Consider the following 19,598-nt stretch of genomic DNA (forward strand, 5'->3'; position numbering starts at 1 on the left):
TTCTTGCTCTTATTTTTGCGCCTACTAAGAAGTGGTCTGAATCTATATTAGCTCCACGATAAGTACGTACATCCATATTTTTCGGAACAAACATATTTTTCCTAAATGTCCTATTTTTCTGATCTATAAAAGATCATTAAAACATGAGTCACTTTCTACAATTGTGGTACTTTACTATAGTTTGTTTTAATTTAGTTACTTTATCTTTTGGTGAAAGTCAAATCTACTTGTGAGCAGGATAGAATAGGCCAAATCGTTGGTTTTATGCTACACATTGAGACCCGCAGTTGGTTATACCTCTAGATGACTGTTATTACTTTCAAAATCATATAGTTTATACCCATTTTGTTAAAAATATCTTGTAAATGCTATATAATGTTCGCTAATATAGCTGGATCATTCATATTACGTCAAACTGTATACAATATTCTTTATTCTTCTGTATCTATTCATTCCCTTTACTGAATATCATTCAAACTCATCAGTTCCACAACCATAAAAGTCGAAACAGGAGTTTGATTCTTCTGTGCATGTTTCACAGATAATTTTTTATTTATTCATCTTTGAATTAGATTATACTAAATACGCTGAGAAGAAATTATAACAATGTGATCAAATTTCCAGTGGGATAGTCCACATATTCTCCCGAAATCGAAACTATCATTAAAACTACCTAAATGGTATACAAAATCAACACTTACCATTAAAACGTGGTCAGAAAACTTCCGTCAAAGTAAGAAATGCACAAATAAAAAATCAATCAAGTTATTTTCAAAAATTATAGCATAAAAATAAATAGGATGAACCACTTCGAAGAAGCGATGCATACTATGGTTTGTTTTTTAACCAGGAGTAATTCAAATTTACCGCGCCATAATGCTTGTTTGTAATTGGTCCAACCGCACTTACCTAAATTATAACATTTTGACACTAATGACATTTATAAAATTTTAAAATTCAAAATTTATATCGAAGATTTTTTGTATTTTCTGCGTTATTCCTTCAGTTTTTAAATTTTTCGTTTGCATTTATATAAAAAAACAGTTATTTTCAGAACTATTGAGCGACGCATTAGTGTTATTACTAAGGTAACAATATGGATTCAATGCCGAGTACTAGTGGTAATTATCCTTCTCCACCTAAAAGACGCCGAGTAGATTTGGGTCATTTATCATCAAATGAAAAACAATGCATTATAAACATGTACAAACAAATAAAAATTGATAATCTTGGAATGAAAATAACAGCCATGGTAGCAAAAATAAAACAGGCAACAGGTTAGTTTTGCAGAATAGTTATTGTAAAAATCAAGACTTACTAAAGTACTGTGCTAATTTTAGGTGTTAAGGAATATAAGCAGACTGAAACTGAAACAGTAAGATATCCTAAAAATATTGGCGGTCGACCTTCTATCCTTGCAACATACGATGAAAGAGTTAAAACAAAAAATAAATATTGGAAGTGAATTGGAAAAAAATTATTATTCAAACATAAACAAACAAAGTTAGGTTATAATCGACCTGTGAGGTTGTCCGATACTGATTACTGGAATACCGCAAGGCCGAGATAATCAACCAAAAAAGCAGATGTATTTGGTGACTTTTCTAGTAACTTTCTTGGGTGTGAATCTGTCTTTTTAGTTTATTCCTCCTGGTTAAAAAACAAACTATAGGAAAACAAATAACTATATTGACGCTTGTTTCGTACTAATTAAGGTGATTTTTTTTTAATTGGATTGTCATATACAGTGTCCCAAATTAGAGCAATTCATGAATTTAAATTGGTCAAATTTGAAGTTTTTATTAAAAAAATTATAAATTAGGAAAGTACCTATGCGTATAGACGTTTTTAGTACTTTTTATTGACATTTTAATTATTATATTTCATTTTTGGGTAAATTAAGTACCTACTCATATCTAGCATTATCATCTGCATCACAGGCTCGACAATACACTTATACTACACAAGCGGATCAAATTGTTTTAACGTAAGATTATTACTTAATTATTTTTTTCTATTTCTAATTTTTTTTATTTCATTTGTTTTGTTGTATAATCCAGTTCTGCAATAATCATGTGATATATTTGAATTAAATTGAATTCAAGAATTTTGTGTAATTTAGCAACAATGTCAACTTGAATCTCTGACGTAGATAATGACGTGCAAACTGTATAATAAAACGAAGAATCGAACAGCGCCATCTCTTATCGAACGACCAAACTTTCGAACAACCCTATATCAAAGAATATAGACGCATATAGAAGAATCTTTCACTGTCATTTTTTAGCGTTCGCAAAGGTTATGCACATAAAAATCAGAAGTTGATCATGATTTTAGTTCCTTATTTGTACCACTAGGGAGAGGTCATGTCAGCGCTATTACTGCTTCTAAAATAAGAAAGAGTGGGGCAACAAATGCAATTTAGATATTTTTATATGAAGATGCCGCGTGGTGGTAGAATAGCATTAAATATTTGCGTTTTATAATTTTTTTAAGAAAATAAAATATTATTTTAACTTTAAATAAATGAACCTTTTTAGAAAAAAAAATTATGATTCAATTTTTTTATTTAAATATATACAAATCTACAAATAATATAATTAAAACTCAAACTTTGAAAATTCGAAATTGTGAAGAAGGAAGATGAGAAAAAAGGAAAAAAATAGCTGCTGGGACATGGACCATAGCAAATCCCAAGAAAACCAAATCAGCAACACCTGAGGATAAAAAGAGACTTCGTAAGAATACCATCACCCCTCTCGTAACAGAGTTGCTAAGAAATCAAGAGGCTCTAACGGGCAGACTAGGTCATAAAGCACCGTGACAAAAGTATTTAGAATGGTGGTAGCACACAGACACCACTCTGATACTCAACTAGATCGGGCTCAAGCAAATTTGATCATTAACAAACTGGAGCAAGCACTTGGTGAGGCTCCTATCGGAGGTCAAAATGAACTTCTGCAGTTCCATAACACATCGTTTAGCGAAGGGACCCTGTGGGTGAACTGTGTTAACGTGTATACAAAAAAATGGACGACTAAAGTGGTAAAGACTATTGAGGGCTTGTGGGAGAGAGCAAACTTAAATATAATAGATCCAAATAATATGCCCAAGTGCCCCATGGTCCTCACTCGCGTCCCCGAGAAAGAGCTTGATGAAGAAACCATCAGGATCAGTCTAAAGAGGCAAAATCAAGACCTTAACACAGAAGATTGGTTGTGATCTCTGTTCCACAGACTGAACGACACTAAAGATAAAGGTCATAGAGGGAGGAGTTATGAAGGAGATATTTCGTAAATTTTTGCAGGAAAACGGTATAATAAAAAGTTGCGTCACGGTTTTTCGTAGTGTAGGAACAAACCTATTTTTAATTCAAAGTTATAAAATTTTATTTACATATAAAATAAAACCAAAAAAAAGACAGTTTGCAAATCAATGGCGTCGAAATTTGATTAAGCGTGGATGCATAAGTTAAATAAATAGCTCCATTCGTACTCCTTTTCCAGTTCCCCCTAACTATATCTCTCATGATGGTTTTAAGCCGACAGCCACGGTTTGAGTTTATGCAGTCGCCCTCTTAATAATTGTTTGAAGTATTATAACCGTAACCAAATCGCCCATTTGAACTGTTCTTCTATATGCGTTTATATTCTTTGCCTATATTATTATTTTATTTACATTAGTTGATTTTTACAAACTACGAGTATTTAGTTGTGGTTTTCACTGACCTAGATATTCCCAAAAATAAATCTCTAATATAGTCATTTGTTTGTCTAGAATGCATTGTTCGCGTCCTTTTTGGTACACCCTGTATAATTTGTTCCATTAATAATTGTTGGTAGAGCAACTACTGCTCTAGATACAATTAGTACATTGAAATTTCATGTGAGTACATTCGGTAGAACACGAAAAATTTAAAGCACCCGAGATCACAAAACGTTTCATCATATTGCATGCGAAGTTACTCTGTACAGTTACTAAATGAATAATTCAATTTTTAAAAGACTAACATAGACCTTACAGTGGGTATAAATTAACCCATACAAAAGAGCTAATATTTAACAAGGTTCCATTAACAAACAGATCAATCTACGTACTGACTATTTTACTAGCAGTCCTTATCAACGTTGGGACACTAATTCAAAAGTTAGGATTTTGGAACTGTTCAAATAATTCGTTCCCATCTCTATTTTTAACAGTTCCTCTGATTATTTATCAATTTCTGGTTTCATCAATTGTCTTTTTTTATATACAATGTCATAATACATACATAATCAACTATTAGTGTACATACAGCTGTTTGGTATACTTTCTTTAAATTAGTAGTAGCAGTACTATAAGTACTGTATAAAATTTTGAACGCGTTATGAGCATACATACGATACTCGTACGCAATTTCAATAACGCATTTATTCCCTCGTTCTTTTAGTTTGCTCTCTCTATATGTGTATTTCTCTATGGCTGCCTCTCCCCGTCTCTGTTTCTCTTTATCTGCGTCCCTTCCTCTATCTCTGTCACTGCCTTTCTCATCCTTCTATCTCTCTGTTTCATTCTCCATCTCAGACTGCAAATGTATGTTTCTCTAAATTTTAGAGAATTTTTCTAAATTTTAAAGAATATACAAAGAAAATGTCAATAGTATTAAATAATAATATAAGTACTATTGGGCGGAAAATGGAAAAAATTGAAAAATTTTCAATTCGATTTTTCCATTTTTTTTGCCAATCTGTGGGTAGGGGACAGAAAAAAACACATGTTTGGAACAAGCTGGACCAAGTGCATCTATCGGAGTCAAGAAAACGATTTCTTAAAATTTGAATTTGTCCAAAAATGTTCAAAGGATCAAAAGTGCATCTATCGAAGTCGAAAAAAACAATTTCTTAAAATTTGAATTTGTCCAAAAATGTTCAAAGGGTCAATTTCGGTCCAAGAGTCAAACCGTTGCACTTTTCTTATATAAAATTGGCCGCTAGTTCTTTTCCCATGCTTAGATTTTCCTACATGTAACGGTTCTAAAGTATCTAAGTAATTGCATCCAGTCTCATAGTCGATATTTTATTTTTTTTACTCAAATAGAAAGGTGAAAGGTATCTATTTACAGCATAAATATTACTCAGTTTCAAATTGAAAGAAGTCTACAACTGGTTTATCACTGTTAATCGGATTAGGGTTGACTAAGTACTAAGACACTGTAGAATATTAATAGGAATTGCGGTTGAACCGAAAAATATTGTGGGAGGCGAAGATTTGCATAATATGAGTAGTAATTAAGATCCGGTAAGATAAATAAAAGCGGTCGTTCAACGAATACAGATGGTGTCATCAAATGTTACATCTTCTTCAGCTGCATATTACGGAAAAAAGTACCTAGGTTGAATTAACGGTTTTGGGGATTACATTTAAGAAAGGTCGAATTTAGACTGGGGTGGTCGTCGTAGACTAGCGGTTGTCTTTACGGCATTTAAGAGCCTCTTAAAACTGAACATTAACATTAATATTAAAATTTGTAAAGTGGTCATAAACAAAGCGGGTTCCGTGCAGGAAGATCGTGCACCGATAACGTATTTTGTCTTAAACAAATAATAGAAAAAAGATCGGCTAAGAATCTAGAAACCCATATTACTTTTGTAGACCTGCAAAAAGCATATGACAACATCCCCTTAACAAAACTGTGGACAACGTTGAAAAGATCTAACATCAACCACACATTGATAAATGCTGTACAAGAACTATATAGAGACTCTAAGGCACAGATAAAAACAGGAAAATATCTAACGGAAGAATTCCTGGTTACAAAAGGCTTGAGACAGGGATGCTGTATCTCACCAACCTTATTCAAGATATATGTTGCAGCGGCATTGGAAAGATGGAAAAGAAAGGTACATAGGATGGGTATAGAGCTTAGCAATGAATGTATATATACACTCCAGTTTGCTGATGACCAGGTAGTGCTAGCGACCGACAGGGAAGACATGCAGTACATGCTAAGAAAACTGATAGAAGAATATAACGACTGGGGAATGAATGACAATACAACAAAAACCAAATATCTTTGTATTGGAAACGAGTCAGATAACATAGACCTCGAAAACGGACAACATATTTCCTGCTGTCAGAGCTATGACTACTTGGGTGTTGCCTTTGACAATACAGGAACTGATACACGGGAAATAGAAAAACGAATCACTCAAGCAAAGAAAGTCTTAGGATGTCTCAATGGTATACTGTGGAGTAAAGAGATAACGAAAGGAAGAAAATTTAATATATATGAGACCATGATTAAAACTACTCTTCTTTATGGCGCTGAAACATGGAGAATTAGTGAAAAGAACAAAAAGCGAATAGAAGCAGTAGAGATGGATGCAATGAGAAGATCTTTAGGTATTTCCAGACTAGACCGAATCAGAAATGATGTAATAAAACAACCTATGGGAATAGAAGGAAATATAACTCAAGATGTAGAGAAGAAACAATTAAGGTGGTATGGGCATGTTCAACGGATGCCAGCATCAAGACTCCCCAAAAAAGTAATAGAATGGCAACCGATAGGTCGACGGAAAAGAGGAAGACCCAGATTAGAATGGCAACACGGCGTAAACAAGTCCATGAGCGAAAGAAATTTAACAACAAACGACTGCGAAGATAGGAAGAGATGGTGTTTAGGTATCGGACAACGTCGAAAGACGTTCTAAACCGATGTATATATATATATATATATATATATATATATATATATATATATATATATATATATATATATATATATATGTTCGGATAAGTTTCCGCGGTCAGATGAATGAAAATTACTGAGTTCTCGGGAAGAACCGCGTTGAGAATTTAAAACTCGACGTTTCGGCACCCATTTTGGAGCCATTATCAAGAGGGATACGGTTCGGTTCGAGTTCGGGGTCTCAATCTGCCTACTCCCCTCACTCGAGACGTACCAGTATCGTGTTCTATATTGCAAGAACTGTCTCTCGGCACTGAGGTCTCAATCTGCCTACTCCCCAGTGTCGAGTGACAACCGGTCTTACCCTGTGTGGCTGCTTTTATACTCGCTGTATGCGCGGGAACGGTATGCGCTGACGTGGTCTGAACTGACGTGGCCTGAGCGGTGTGGGCGGGAGGTCGCTGAAGAAGGGGTCGCCATGTTGCCGGCAATCGTTTCGCGTCATCGCGCGTGTTCAAGCTGTGAGGCCGTTTTTCGATTTCGATAGCTTCACGAATGATTCTCGCTTTTAATGAGCGGATGGGAGCGATGGTTTTTGCTTTTTCGAAATCTATTTTGTGGCCTGTCTGAATATGATGTTGGGCTAGGGCTGAAGTGGTATCGGAATGTTTGACTGATAGAGAATGTTCGTAAATACGGTTATGGATTCGTCGGTTTGTCTGTCCTACGTATGTACGTGGGCAACTGGAACAAGCTATCTCGTAGACACCATGGTCTTCATTGGGGATTTGGTCTTTTACGGATCTAACGAGATTGGACAATTTGGAGTGAGTGGTGAAGATGGTTTTGATATTAAGAGGGATAAGAGTTCTACTGATCTTGTCAGTGACACCTTTAATAAAAGGTAGAAAGATTTTGGGTTGATCCGGCGGCAAGGTTTCTTTTTTGGATGGAATGGGGTTTAGAAGTTTTTGAATGCTTCTATTGATTTGGGTTTTGTGGTAGCCGTTTTGTAGGAGTGTTTGTCTTATTGAATTGATTTCACAGGTCATCCGAAATCAATTCAATAAGACAAACACTCCTACAAAACGGCTACCACAAAACCCAAATCAATAGAAGCATTCAAAAACTTCTAAACCCCATTCCATCCAAAAAAGAAACCTTGCCGCCGGATCAACCCAAAATCTTTCTACCTTTTATTAAAGGTGTCACTGACAAGATCAGTAGAACTCTTATCCCTCTTAATATCAAAACCATCTTCACCACTCACTCCAAATTGTCCAATCTCGTTAGATCCGTAAAAGACCAAATCCCCAATGAAGACCATGGTGTCTACGAGATAGCTTGTTCCAGTTGCCCACGTACATACGTAGGACAGACAAACCGACGAATCCATAACCGTATTTACGAACATTCTCTATCAGTCAAACATTCCGATACCACTTCAGCCCTAGCCCAACATCATATTCAGACAGGCCACAAAATAGATTTCGAAAAAGCAAAAACCATCGCTCCCATCCGCTCATTAAAAGCGAGAATCATTCGTGAAGCTATCGAAATCGAAAAACGGCCTCACAGCTTGAACACGCGCGATGACGCGAAACGATTGCCGGCAACATGGCGACCCCTTCTTCAGCGACCTCCCGCCCACACCGCTCAGGCCACGTCAGTTCAGACCACGTCAGCGCATACCGTTCCCGCGCATACAGCGAGTATAAAAGCAGCCACACAGGGTAAGACCGGTTGTCACTCGACACTGGGGAGTAGGCAGATTGAGACCTCAGTGCCGAGAGACAGTTCTTGCAATATAGAACACGATACTGGTACGTCTCGAGTGAGGGGAGTAGGCAGATTGAGACCCCGAACTCGAACCGAACCGTATCCCTCTTGATAATGGCTCCAAAATGGGTGCCGAAACGTCGAGTTTTAAATTCTCAACGCGGTTCTTCCCGAGAACTCAGTAATTTTCATATATATATATATATATATATATATATATATATATATATATATATATATATATATATATATATATATATATATATATATATAAAGTGGTCATAAAAAAGTATTGATCTGTTTGTCAATGGAACATATTTTAGCTTCAGTCACAACACCAAGGCTACAATCGCTAGTTATATCTATCCTGTATATACATTTGATTAAACTCTGGCATGGGGAAGTTTTCTACTCTTAAATTATGAGTCAGACTTCGCTCGCTGCTCATTCTAACCACGCAAAACTCGTCAGCCGCATGTACGCTCTCATAAACACAACTACTCTTAGGCCTAGGTCTTCGACCAGTCTTCTCGACCCTTCTTGCGAAATTAACGTTGTAGCCTCTATCGGGAGGGGTGTAATGACAGTCTCTGCCCACCATCGGTCCGTGATGAACCACCATACCGTATTTCATGAAATTATTATTGGACGAATAAGTATAATCGGGCCCTACGATGCTCTTGAGATGAGGTAAGGAGTAACTGTTTTTGAATGACTCAACCTGCTCTTGGCGGTTGTTACTTTCGTAATGTATAAAGTGGGATGCTTGTGAGGGTAGTATTTTTTGATTGGCACAATTTTTGGACGGAATTATTTGTTGGGCACGATAGAGGTGCTTTTTCAATGGACTGTACATACCCGTATTCTCGGTGGTTTGGCGGTAGATGCCTGGCATTTCCGCTGCGTCTGGTGTCACTTGTTGGGGACCATTCTGAAAAATAAATTCATATATAGAAGTTGACAAAAAAGTGCCTTAAATTTGTTTAAAAATCAAGAAATCTTAGTAAAAAAGTCCTTGAAACCTATTCAAAGCTACTTCGAGTAAAACAACGGCTTGAGCGCATTCCTCGGGTTTTAGATTTCTGAATCCCCGTTGCATCTGAATAGGTTAAACAGAAGAATTCGTAAACGCGTAAAATTCGAACCTTAAACTAACTCAAAAGCTGATTTACCATTAAAGGTTCATTATATATTTTACTTAACCTGAATTCAGAATACTGTCCACACACACCGATTAATGTAGATTACGAGTGACATGTGTCGAATTATCTCTAAGTTCGAGGCATCACGTAGAAATCCCCAGGAGCTGCTCGAATATATTTGTTTTAATATAAAAAAAGCGCTTGATTTGATTCTTCTTCTTCAAGTGCCATCTCCGCGGCGGAGGTCGGCAATCATCATAGCTATTCGGACTTTTGAGACGGCTGCTCTGAAAAGTTCATTTGATGTACATCCGTACCACTCTCTCAGGTTGCGCAGCCATGACATTCTACGCCTCCCTATACTTCTCTTTCCTTGGATCTTTCCCTGCATAATCAGTTGGAGCAAGGTGTATTTCTCTCCACGTGTAATATGTCCGAGATATTCTAATTTTCTTGTTTTTATTGAATTTAAAATTTCCATTTCTTTGTTCATCCTTCCCAGAACCTCTTTGTTTGTGACGTGTTCTGTCCATGATATTTTCAGAATTCTTCTGTGCACCCACAGCTCAAATGATTCCAGTTTTTTCATTGATGTCGCATTCAATGTCCAAGATTCCATTCCATAAAATAAAGTCGAAAAAACATAGCACCTCGCCAACCTAACTCTTAGTTCCAGTTTTAAATCCCTGGTACATAGAACTCTTCTCATTTTGTTGAAATTTGCTCTAGCCTTTTCTATTCTTATTTTTATCTCCTGATTGCAATCATTTGTGGAGTTAATCATTGTTCCCAGGTATGCATATTTGTCCACTTGTTCGACGTTGGTTTCGTTTATTAGAAGATTCTCGTTATTTCTTTAAGTTTTCGATATTCTCATAAATTTCGTCTTCTTAACATTCATTGTTAGACCATACTCTTTTCCATACTCTGCTATTCTGGTCACCAGAATTTGATTTGATTGAAGGTTAGTTATAAAATAAATATCAAAAAGACTATTAAGTTTGTAAAGGTTTAAATTATATATGTAAATAATTAGAATTAGAATAAATAATCAATACATAAAACTTACCTGCAACGGCAATCCATATTTCTTCAAAGGCAAAGTTGGTGCATTGGTAACAGGTCTACTGTTTTCGTACTGGTAGCTTTCTGTGACAACACCTCTTCTAGAATAAAGTTGATCGTTTAGACTGTTTCTGTCAATTCGAATCGTAACAGTTAGAACAAACATCATGCAAAGTAACATATTATGTTACAATTTAATGATAATCAAGATCGATTAAGATTAAAAATGTACGTTAAAGCAAATCTAAAGGAGTACCTGTCGATTAACGAAGGAGTAATCGGCCCACAGAGAATGTGAAAACAATTTAAGCAGACGTTGCCCTCCGAATAAGGGTTGACGTTTTCTTGGCCTCTTTTGCTTGTAAAAGATCCTTTTATCTAAAAAAAGAGTTTACTAAAAGGCATTTTTTCACAAGTTAAGAACATAAACATAAAAACATCATTTAGGATAGTACACAAAAAGTGTATTATTCATTAAAATCAGTAGTAATTTTTATTGATTTGTCAAGTGTTTTAAGTCGAAGATTCCAAGTCATTTATTGTTTTGTGCTTATTACCATAAATATGTTGCATATTGCAACGGCAATGGTGTGCTAAGCAGATAAAAGTAAATTTACTTTTCTCCTACTAAAATCCCAAATATCGCGATTAGTAGCGAAAAATAATTTACGGTTTGTTTACATATGTGAATTTAAAAAGGTTTCGTAATACCGAAGTGAGAAACTTCTGAAAAAAAAACTCGCTTTCAGTAAAAACTAGTGTTTGAAGTGATAAGAGTAAGTAAGGTTATTTACAATTCGAAACAGTCATACTGGTGGAACTCGTTCCGTTAGTTTTGCGACGTTGCCAAAATTAAAAATAATTCTGCTAACTGAGGACTCATAGGAATTGGATTTTTGAGCGGTTGAAGCGGATATAGTTCCTTTCGCGGTCCTTAGAAACAGATATAATGCATACGGACAGTGATGATAACGCCTCAGAATGCAAGAAAAGAAAAGATAGAGGGGTAACTTCACCTTTCCTGCACAGCAAAAAAACTGCCAGAACCCCAAGCAACAGAAAACCTAGGGAAGAAGATTCAGAGGATGAAGACGACGTTATGAGTATGTTCAAGAAGATGATGGGGGAACTGAAAAAAATCAGGAATGAAAATAAGGAATATAGAGAAGAGATGATAGCGCTGAAAACAGAAAATATAAAGATAAAGCAAGAATTGGAAGAAACAAAAAACAAATTAACCCAGGTTGAAAACAAAGTAGAAAGAATGGAAAAACAAATGAAAAGAAATAATATAGTAATTATGTTTCTACTAATAGTCGCAACAGATGAAAAACTCTTAAAAAATAACGTAAAAGATTTTATACAAAAGCATCTAAAAGAGGATGTCGAAAGAGAATCTTCAATGAAGCTAAAAACAATATATGTCTGGTACAAATGGAGGATTATGGCGAAAAAATTAAGGTAATGAAAGAAAAAAGCAAGCTCAGATTTCTTACTGGAGAAAAGATCTTCATCAACAATGACCTGACCGAAAAGAAAAGACACATGAGGAAGGAAATTGTAAATAAAGGCAAGGAATTAAGAGCTGAAGGTAAAAACGTGAAGATAGGGTACAAAAAACTACCTGTGGATGGCATAAAATGGGAATGGGCCAGAAAGGGTACATTCAAACGAAAAAATTCGTAGCGATGAACAGGAAATTGAGCTTGAACATAAATAGCAAAACAAAAAATAAGAATATGTACTTACCTAAATATTGAGACATGGAATGTAAGAGGAGTATACGAGGAGGGAGCATGAATTAACCTAATAGAAGAACTTAAACAATATAAAACACATCATTTTTTTTTGTGTAATATAAAATATAAAATACACATTATTGATCAGACATGTAAGGAAGAAACTGATATCAACCTGAGACTGACCAAGATCATGCTGGAGCCATGAGCAAAATAATTAAGGCCAAAGGTATATCTCGTAATACAAAAATAAGAGTATACAAAACTATAATTAGACCCACAATGCTATACGCTGCTGAGACATTAACTATGAATAAAACCATACAGAACAGATTGGAAGCATGGGAAAGAAAGATACTTCGCAGAATGTTTGGTGGAAAAGTAATAGAGGGAGAATGGAGAAGACGAACTAATGCAGAACTGTACCATTTGTATGCTAACCTTACAATAACAAAAGTGGTGAAAAAACGTAGAATAGTATGGCTCGGACATCTAGAAAAAATGCAAGGTAATAGACTAGTCAAGAATATTGCTTGGAGAGTACCTGAGGGCAAAAAAAGAGAGGAAGACCAAGAAAAAAATGGAGAGATGTAGTGATGGAAGATGTCAGAGAGATGGGAATCAGAGATTGGAAGCTGATTGCTAAGAACAGAAAACGATCGAAATTATCCATCCAGCAGTGGGCCTGAAAGGCCTGTTAACGCTGTACATATATACAGATTGCACATTAATAATACTGTGCGTAATGTGTGTGTAATAATAACATTCCAAAAAATTTATTATAATTTTTATTTTTTATTAACACTACAGCTGTTTCGGCAGACTGCCTTTTGGTATGCGAAGATGTCATGCCATTGTTTACATTACACTGTCGAAAGTATTTCCTTTTGCAACGTAAAAACTTCACTTAAGTCCGATTCCACTACTATAAGAACCCTGAGAACTGTTTTTGTCGAATGTTACTTAGCTCCTCCAGTAATTTTTCTTCTATCTTTTCAATCGAATAAAACTTCGACCCTTTTAATGATCTCTTTGAGTTTTGGAACCAAGAAAAGTTTACGGGATCATGATTGGTGAGTAGGAGAGCTAAAGGAAGAGAATTATGCTATTTTTTGCATTATTATCTTGAAAGTATATCCTTTAATAACGTAAACACTTCACTTAACGCCGATTCTAAAATTGGAAGGGCCCTGAAAACTGTTTTTATCGAATGTTGTTAGTCTTTTCAATCGAGTCCAAACCCTTACCCTTTCAAAGGTCTGAGTTTTGAAATCAAGAAAAGACAGACGATTACGCCATTTTTATAGTACACCATATTCATCATCAATGGCTACACAACCAAGGTTGGGCTTTGGCTTGTTCAATTAATCCTCTTCTTCTACTTAGAGTGCCCTCTTCATCTCGGTTGAAGGTCGGCAACAATTCTAACAAATCTTTATCATAGGCGGCTCTCAATAACAAAAACATTTTCTCCTACCTGGACCTCTGCTTGATTCAATTTTTCCCTTCATCGACAACCTCAAGAGTTCTATTCTGTTGTACTTTATTTTACCCTTTGCTTCTTTTATGTCGTTTTGATTCATCAGTAATCCTCTACATTCGTTCCTATTTTTGGCTTTCGTTTTCCAGTTTCTAGGTTCATTTATCGTATTTTAGGCCACCCCTTGGATCGCTTTCCCACCATTTGTTGTTGAGGTATGATCCTTGCTGGTTCAGCGGGTTCTATGCGCTCCACATGACCATTTTTACATTATTCTCTTGAAAGTATCCCCTTTAACAACGTAACCACTTCACTTAACGCCGATGCCACTATTAGAAGGGAACTATTTTTGTGTAATGATACAAAAGTCTGCAGGCGCCATGTTTGATGAGTATGGGGCCTAAAGATGAATTGGTAACATTTATAACCCTTTTAAAAAAATCCCCAGACTCACCTAATTAACTAGTTTTACTTTTCCAAAGTGAGTTTGGTGGCATGTTTTCTCTTCTATACGTACAAAAATCAGTAATTTATATAACAAAAAATTTTCCACACAAAAAAGTTTTGAAAATTTTCGAATTTTCTATACGGAGCTGGATTGCAAAGAAATATGCATTATCAAGAAGTTATTTTTTTATTAATTTTCATTTCTATGCGCTAGAAAAATTTTACTTTTATCAATTTTTGTACTAGGTATGATCTTTCCGAGGTAATCAAGATAATAATTGAAAAACAAAGTCTTTAACGTCGACTTTTAGTTTTTCTTTAAATATCCACTCTTTTAACTGTAGCATATTCAAATTATATTTATAACAAGCTCCCAGAGACATTTCTCCAAAAATCTAAGATATGACTCACTACAACTTAAGCTATTTTGTCCAGATCCTGATTGGACTACAACCACATTGTGCGTGTCCAGTTGTTGTGCTACAATTTCTCGCTATGAACCAAATGAAATGTTGCATTCCTCTAATGGTTCGATGAAGATTTTATTGTTCGAGACTATTCACTCTTTCAATAATAAATTCATTAGTTCGTCCTCCTGCATCAGCTGTCCGTTAACGACTTCAGGTATTTTTTAAATCTCCTTAAACACTTCTGACAGAATGACCGACTCAAACATTCACCCTCAACCGTCTTTTGCAATATTTGAAAAGTTTGTGTAAAATATTTAATGCTAGCTGAAACTCTACATAATCCTACAAATTTAGCGTTTGCAACAACCACTTTCTATAAATATGTTTATTTATTTCCAGAATCTTTATGAAGCTATGAATCGTTATAAACATCGCTATAGTGAACATTTTGAAATATACATAATGTAGATATCAAAAAAATTTACTTATAATTTTGAAATTCAGTTTTTTGTGAATACGGTATTTTCAGATAATAAAAAATTAACCAACTGGTCACTGTAGCAAAAAAATATAACAGAAGAAAAAAATAAATAGTATTTTTTATAAAAATTTCTATATTACAGCTGTTCAGGTTTACTTTGTTTTAAATTTAATACTAAAACTGTAACAAATATACTTACATCTTCATTAGTGGTTTGGTTGCTAGCCGTAAGGTACGTATGGAATCCGGCCAAGCCTAAAATACTCCACACGCTAAAAAAACAAATGACAGCAACTAGCACGCTGGGAGGGGATTCCTTCACGGCATCTAGGAATTCACGATCTTCCTTCGTCACTAAAACATACAATTTAATTCGCCATTTGTTGCTATCTATAAGTTAAATCAACGAAATTAAGTTTGTTTAAGTGCATTTTGCTTTAAATAAGTACCGGTTTCCGTCATTATACTTATAGAATTAACAAATGCTGTAATTCCACTGGTGTTGTGACCAGTAAATACGAGACTTGTCTTTTGAGCTTTTACACTAGTCCAATAGATGGCGCTACTGAGATGTGACGTCGCTGTATGCGTAAACATGCATGTTTGTTATCCTGAAGCAAGTGACATTCATATTGATCGACTAAGTTGTTGATAATGAACGTTTAAAAGAGGCTAGTTTGTGCAAAAATAAAAATCATCCGTGACAGTATGTGTTAAATGATTTTTTATGATTTTAAAAATCTGTATCTCAACAACAATATATGAAATTGATCCATGAAACTTTTGGTAATTAAGCACCATCAGAGAAAAATGTTTTCAATTGGTTCGCACAATTTCAGTGACGAATGTGGTGAAGGTTGACCAAAATCATAGAACATAGCTCTCATAAGAGGCAGTTCGAATGAACTCGTCAATTGCAATGGCAATTCATATAAAAAAATTTGTATTTTATCTCTCAATGTTTAAAGCTAACATACATATTGTATATTATGAAAGCTAGAGCTAATAAAATAATTTCCTTACAATAGTGAAATTAGTAAATGATAGCACTAACTTCTTGACACGACATTAAAAATGAAAGAAAGTGGGTAAATAAATAAATGTGACAATAAAACACTGAAAACTTTGTTTTCAAAACGTCCACAACATTTATTATAAAATCTTAACACTACAGCTGTTTCGGTTGATTGCCTTTCTCAAGTGATCTATTTTTGGCATGCGTTTACACTTTATAGTATTTAATGAAAGAGGTAGAAGGAGGGGAGAACTGTTTGTCTCAAGTTGGTCATTCAGAATTATATCTGTGTTTTTAATTTGTTAATTTCCATAGATTCTAACAAGGATAGCTTAAGGCCTTTATTTTGAATGTGAAGAATTTGAAATTTGTCATTAAAAGAATGATTATGATCTAGAAGGTGAAGTGCGTATGTAGAATATGTTTTTCTATTATTGAAAGCCCTTTTATGTTCTGCTATTCGTTTATTAAAATTTCTACCAGTTTGACCGATGTAAGTCTTTGGGCAGTCGCCACATTTAAGTTATATAACAGTATATAATGTTAAGTTATATCAACAAAAATAGCCAAACACATAAAAAAGAAAGGAATAACACCAGCTTTCAGAACAAATAACAACTTAGGCAAATATATTAAAAACAACAAGAGCCAAAATAAAAAGCACTTACACAGTGGTGTATACAAACTTAAAAGTGGCGACTGCCCAAAAACTTACATCGGTCAAACTGGTAGAAATTTTAATAAACGAATTTACGAAACTACAGAGCGGAAAAAATCCTACCTAAACATTGGGTTTTCGAGGATGGTTTGTTAATGGTGTTACTATCGGGGAAAATCCTAATTCCTCTAGAAACAAAAATAATTCATATCTCGAAAATTCTAGTCGGCGTGCTATCAATGTTTTACTTGCGATATTTTTCTGGAATCTTATGTTAAAAGCGCTGATTCGGCGTTCTTGCCTTCTCTGGTGATCTCTAGAACATCTGTTTGTGTATAAAACAGCTGCGGCGTCCCTTTGACGAGACAGGTTTTATACGATTAGCAAAGTGTTTATCTTGTAAAGCGATGTACGATAATTATTAATGAGACATTTATATAGTGATGAGTGTTATTTATATAGTAAGTTAGTTCTTTTGTTTGTAGTGAGTTAAATAAAAATAGTTAGTATTTTTAAAAGTATTATAAAGTATTTAAAAGAATCTAAAAAATTTAACTTACTTAAAATAAGATGCGCAACCGCACAGGCAAATATGAATACTGCTAAAAACGCCAATGATACTATAAACATGTAAAAAAACCTATAATTTCTTCTACCAACACAGTTCCCCACCTGAAAATCGTAATTAATCATTATTTTCGTATACAATACTCTCAGAAAGATGTTATGTTATAAATATTATTGTATTGATACATATTATATTGTCCACGTGAGAAGTGAGACAAGAAGTGAGCTCGTTTTTGTTTTTCGTTGGCATGAAAAGATTGGACGGTAAAGTGACACTGCAAAAGCTGATGTGTTAAAGATGTTATGAACAATTGAAGCATGGCCTAATAGGAACTGTAACGTTACTACCAGGAGAGAAGAAAATGCTGTTGATGACTGCAATCAGGTATTTTCAGAATTTAATATTTATCATTTTTTTAAAATTCCACTAAACGTTCTATTAAAAAAAAGATATTTTATTTAATATCACTGGTATTGAAGTTTTTATCAATGCAAACGAACAATAGACAACTGATGGAACTCCCAATGTTAAAATTAAATGTATTTAATTGTCAATCATCTTGGAAAGGCACCTTAGAAACAAATTATTACAAATATACTCACCCACGGACAGTGATGATCAAACCTATCTACACAATTATCACATAAACTACAATGCGAAGCTCTAGGCGGCCTAAATATTTTACAAGTGAAGCAATACTTAAGTTTAATGGTTTGACCCTTAACCAAAACTTCTTTCGTCCTGGGCGGCGGTCTATATGTAGGACTGTTGGCAGAGTTTGTTACTTCTAAAACATATAAAACAATATATTAAATTCTTGGAAACATAACTACACTTTTAATTCTCACCTATTTGCTTTTCAACGTAGGCTGCCTCTTCTGACGACGCCCTAGGTATGATGCCTGGGTCAGACAAGCTTGTACGCAAAAGGGAAGACACTGTAAATAAGAACAGCAACGCTCCGATGATCGGAATGGCTATTGTCACATTTTCTGCCAAATATTTACAGCTACAAAAAATATGTCATATAAAATACATTGTAAAAAGCATATACTAAAAAAGCTATACAGCATTTGTATAATTTAATGAAAATAATTTATCAGTTACGCTTGACTATACTGGCTCCCAAGTAGACTTCTTTAATTACGAATGTGGATTTAGCTATAATACTTCATGTAATTTGAGTGTGGCAACATCTGTGCACTCTTGTATGGTTTTATCATAGATATAGTTATCATTGAATATAATGTGTATCATTATAGATATATTTTCTCGAAATGTGTGGCAGTTTTGCTTAATCTTCTTATTCAAGTACCACCTTCATTCTGAAGGTTGACAAGCATCAAGGCTATGTGTACTTCCAAGATTTCCTGTCTCAACAAAGGGTTTCAGCTGTCAGCATTGTATCCTATGCATATCTGAGATTGTTAACTGGGCTCTTGTTAATTGTAGTGCCATATTTCTGATCAGCGAGTGCTTTATTCATAATATCCTCAAATATATGTTTAAAGAATTGGTAAAAGCTCACAACTCTCTCTATTTATATATCTTCAGTTCTATTTTCTTCTATATGTATGACTGCTCTTTGACCATAGTACAGACTTGAAATGATCTTTTGAGTGGAGGTTTTTCCCGTGAGATTGTTATGGTGAACTTTATTGAAGGCATTACTATAGCCAATAAACCATAAATGCATGTCTTGAATATACAAATCTTATGTAGCTGATAAAAAGCTACATATTACTTGAAGGAACTGACAAAAACTTCCAGCACAATTTAAATATGAGAAATTTGAATAGAGCATTATATAAAAGAGACTGTGCATTGTAAGTGGTATAAAGCAAGTATATTTTAAATCTAAATAAAATGTTTTACAGCATGAGCATCACTATTTACTAGCTACAAATAAAGAATATGTTTTACTTACTCAAATACAAAAAATAACACACTCGTTACAGTAATTAAAAAAAGAGTCAACAAAAATACTCCAGAATGTGGTGCAGTCATTAGCCTTCCATTGCAGTAAAACCTATTTCTACCTTGAAATATTTCCCATTTTCTGGTTACCTGCTCCCTTGCCATGTCTGTACTGTTCTGTAACTACCTACAAAATAAAGATACATACTAGAAAATTAAAAAATTGA

At 34.6% G+C, this 19,598-nt stretch overlaps 1 protein-coding gene across 3 annotated transcripts in view; it reads right to left on the reverse strand.

Annotated features, from left to right (window-relative positions):
• Window positions 1–19,598, reverse strand: part of app (Palmitoyltransferase app) — a 36,490-nt gene that overhangs the window by 13,332 nt on the left and 3,560 nt on the right. The window contains exons 2-9 of one of the 3 annotated variants that reach the window (XM_072520984.1): window positions 19,382–19,558; window positions 18,303–18,463; window positions 18,057–18,241; window positions 17,447–17,558; window positions 15,413–15,567; window positions 10,913–11,034; window positions 10,661–10,754; window positions 9,308–9,380 (exon numbers count right to left, since the gene is read on the reverse strand). In XM_072520984.1, coding sequence (XP_072377085.1) covers window positions 9,308–9,380; window positions 10,661–10,754; window positions 10,913–11,034; window positions 15,413–15,567; window positions 17,447–17,558; window positions 18,057–18,241; window positions 18,303–18,463; window positions 19,382–19,536 — 1,057 coding nt within the window. In that variant the 5' untranslated portion in view covers window positions 19,537–19,558. Of the gene's footprint in view, window positions 1–9,307; window positions 9,381–10,660; window positions 10,788–10,912; window positions 11,035–15,412; window positions 15,568–17,446; window positions 17,559–18,056; window positions 18,242–18,302; window positions 18,464–19,381; window positions 19,559–19,598 lie in introns of all 3 variants that reach the window. The other 2 variants (XM_072520983.1, XM_072520982.1) reach the window with 2 other exon arrangements.

The sequence above is a fragment of the Diabrotica undecimpunctata genome, chromosome 1 (assembly GCF_040954645.1).
Source record: "Diabrotica undecimpunctata isolate CICGRU chromosome 1, icDiaUnde3, whole genome shotgun sequence".
Classification (NCBI taxonomy): domain Eukaryota; kingdom Metazoa; phylum Arthropoda; class Insecta; order Coleoptera; family Chrysomelidae; genus Diabrotica; species Diabrotica undecimpunctata.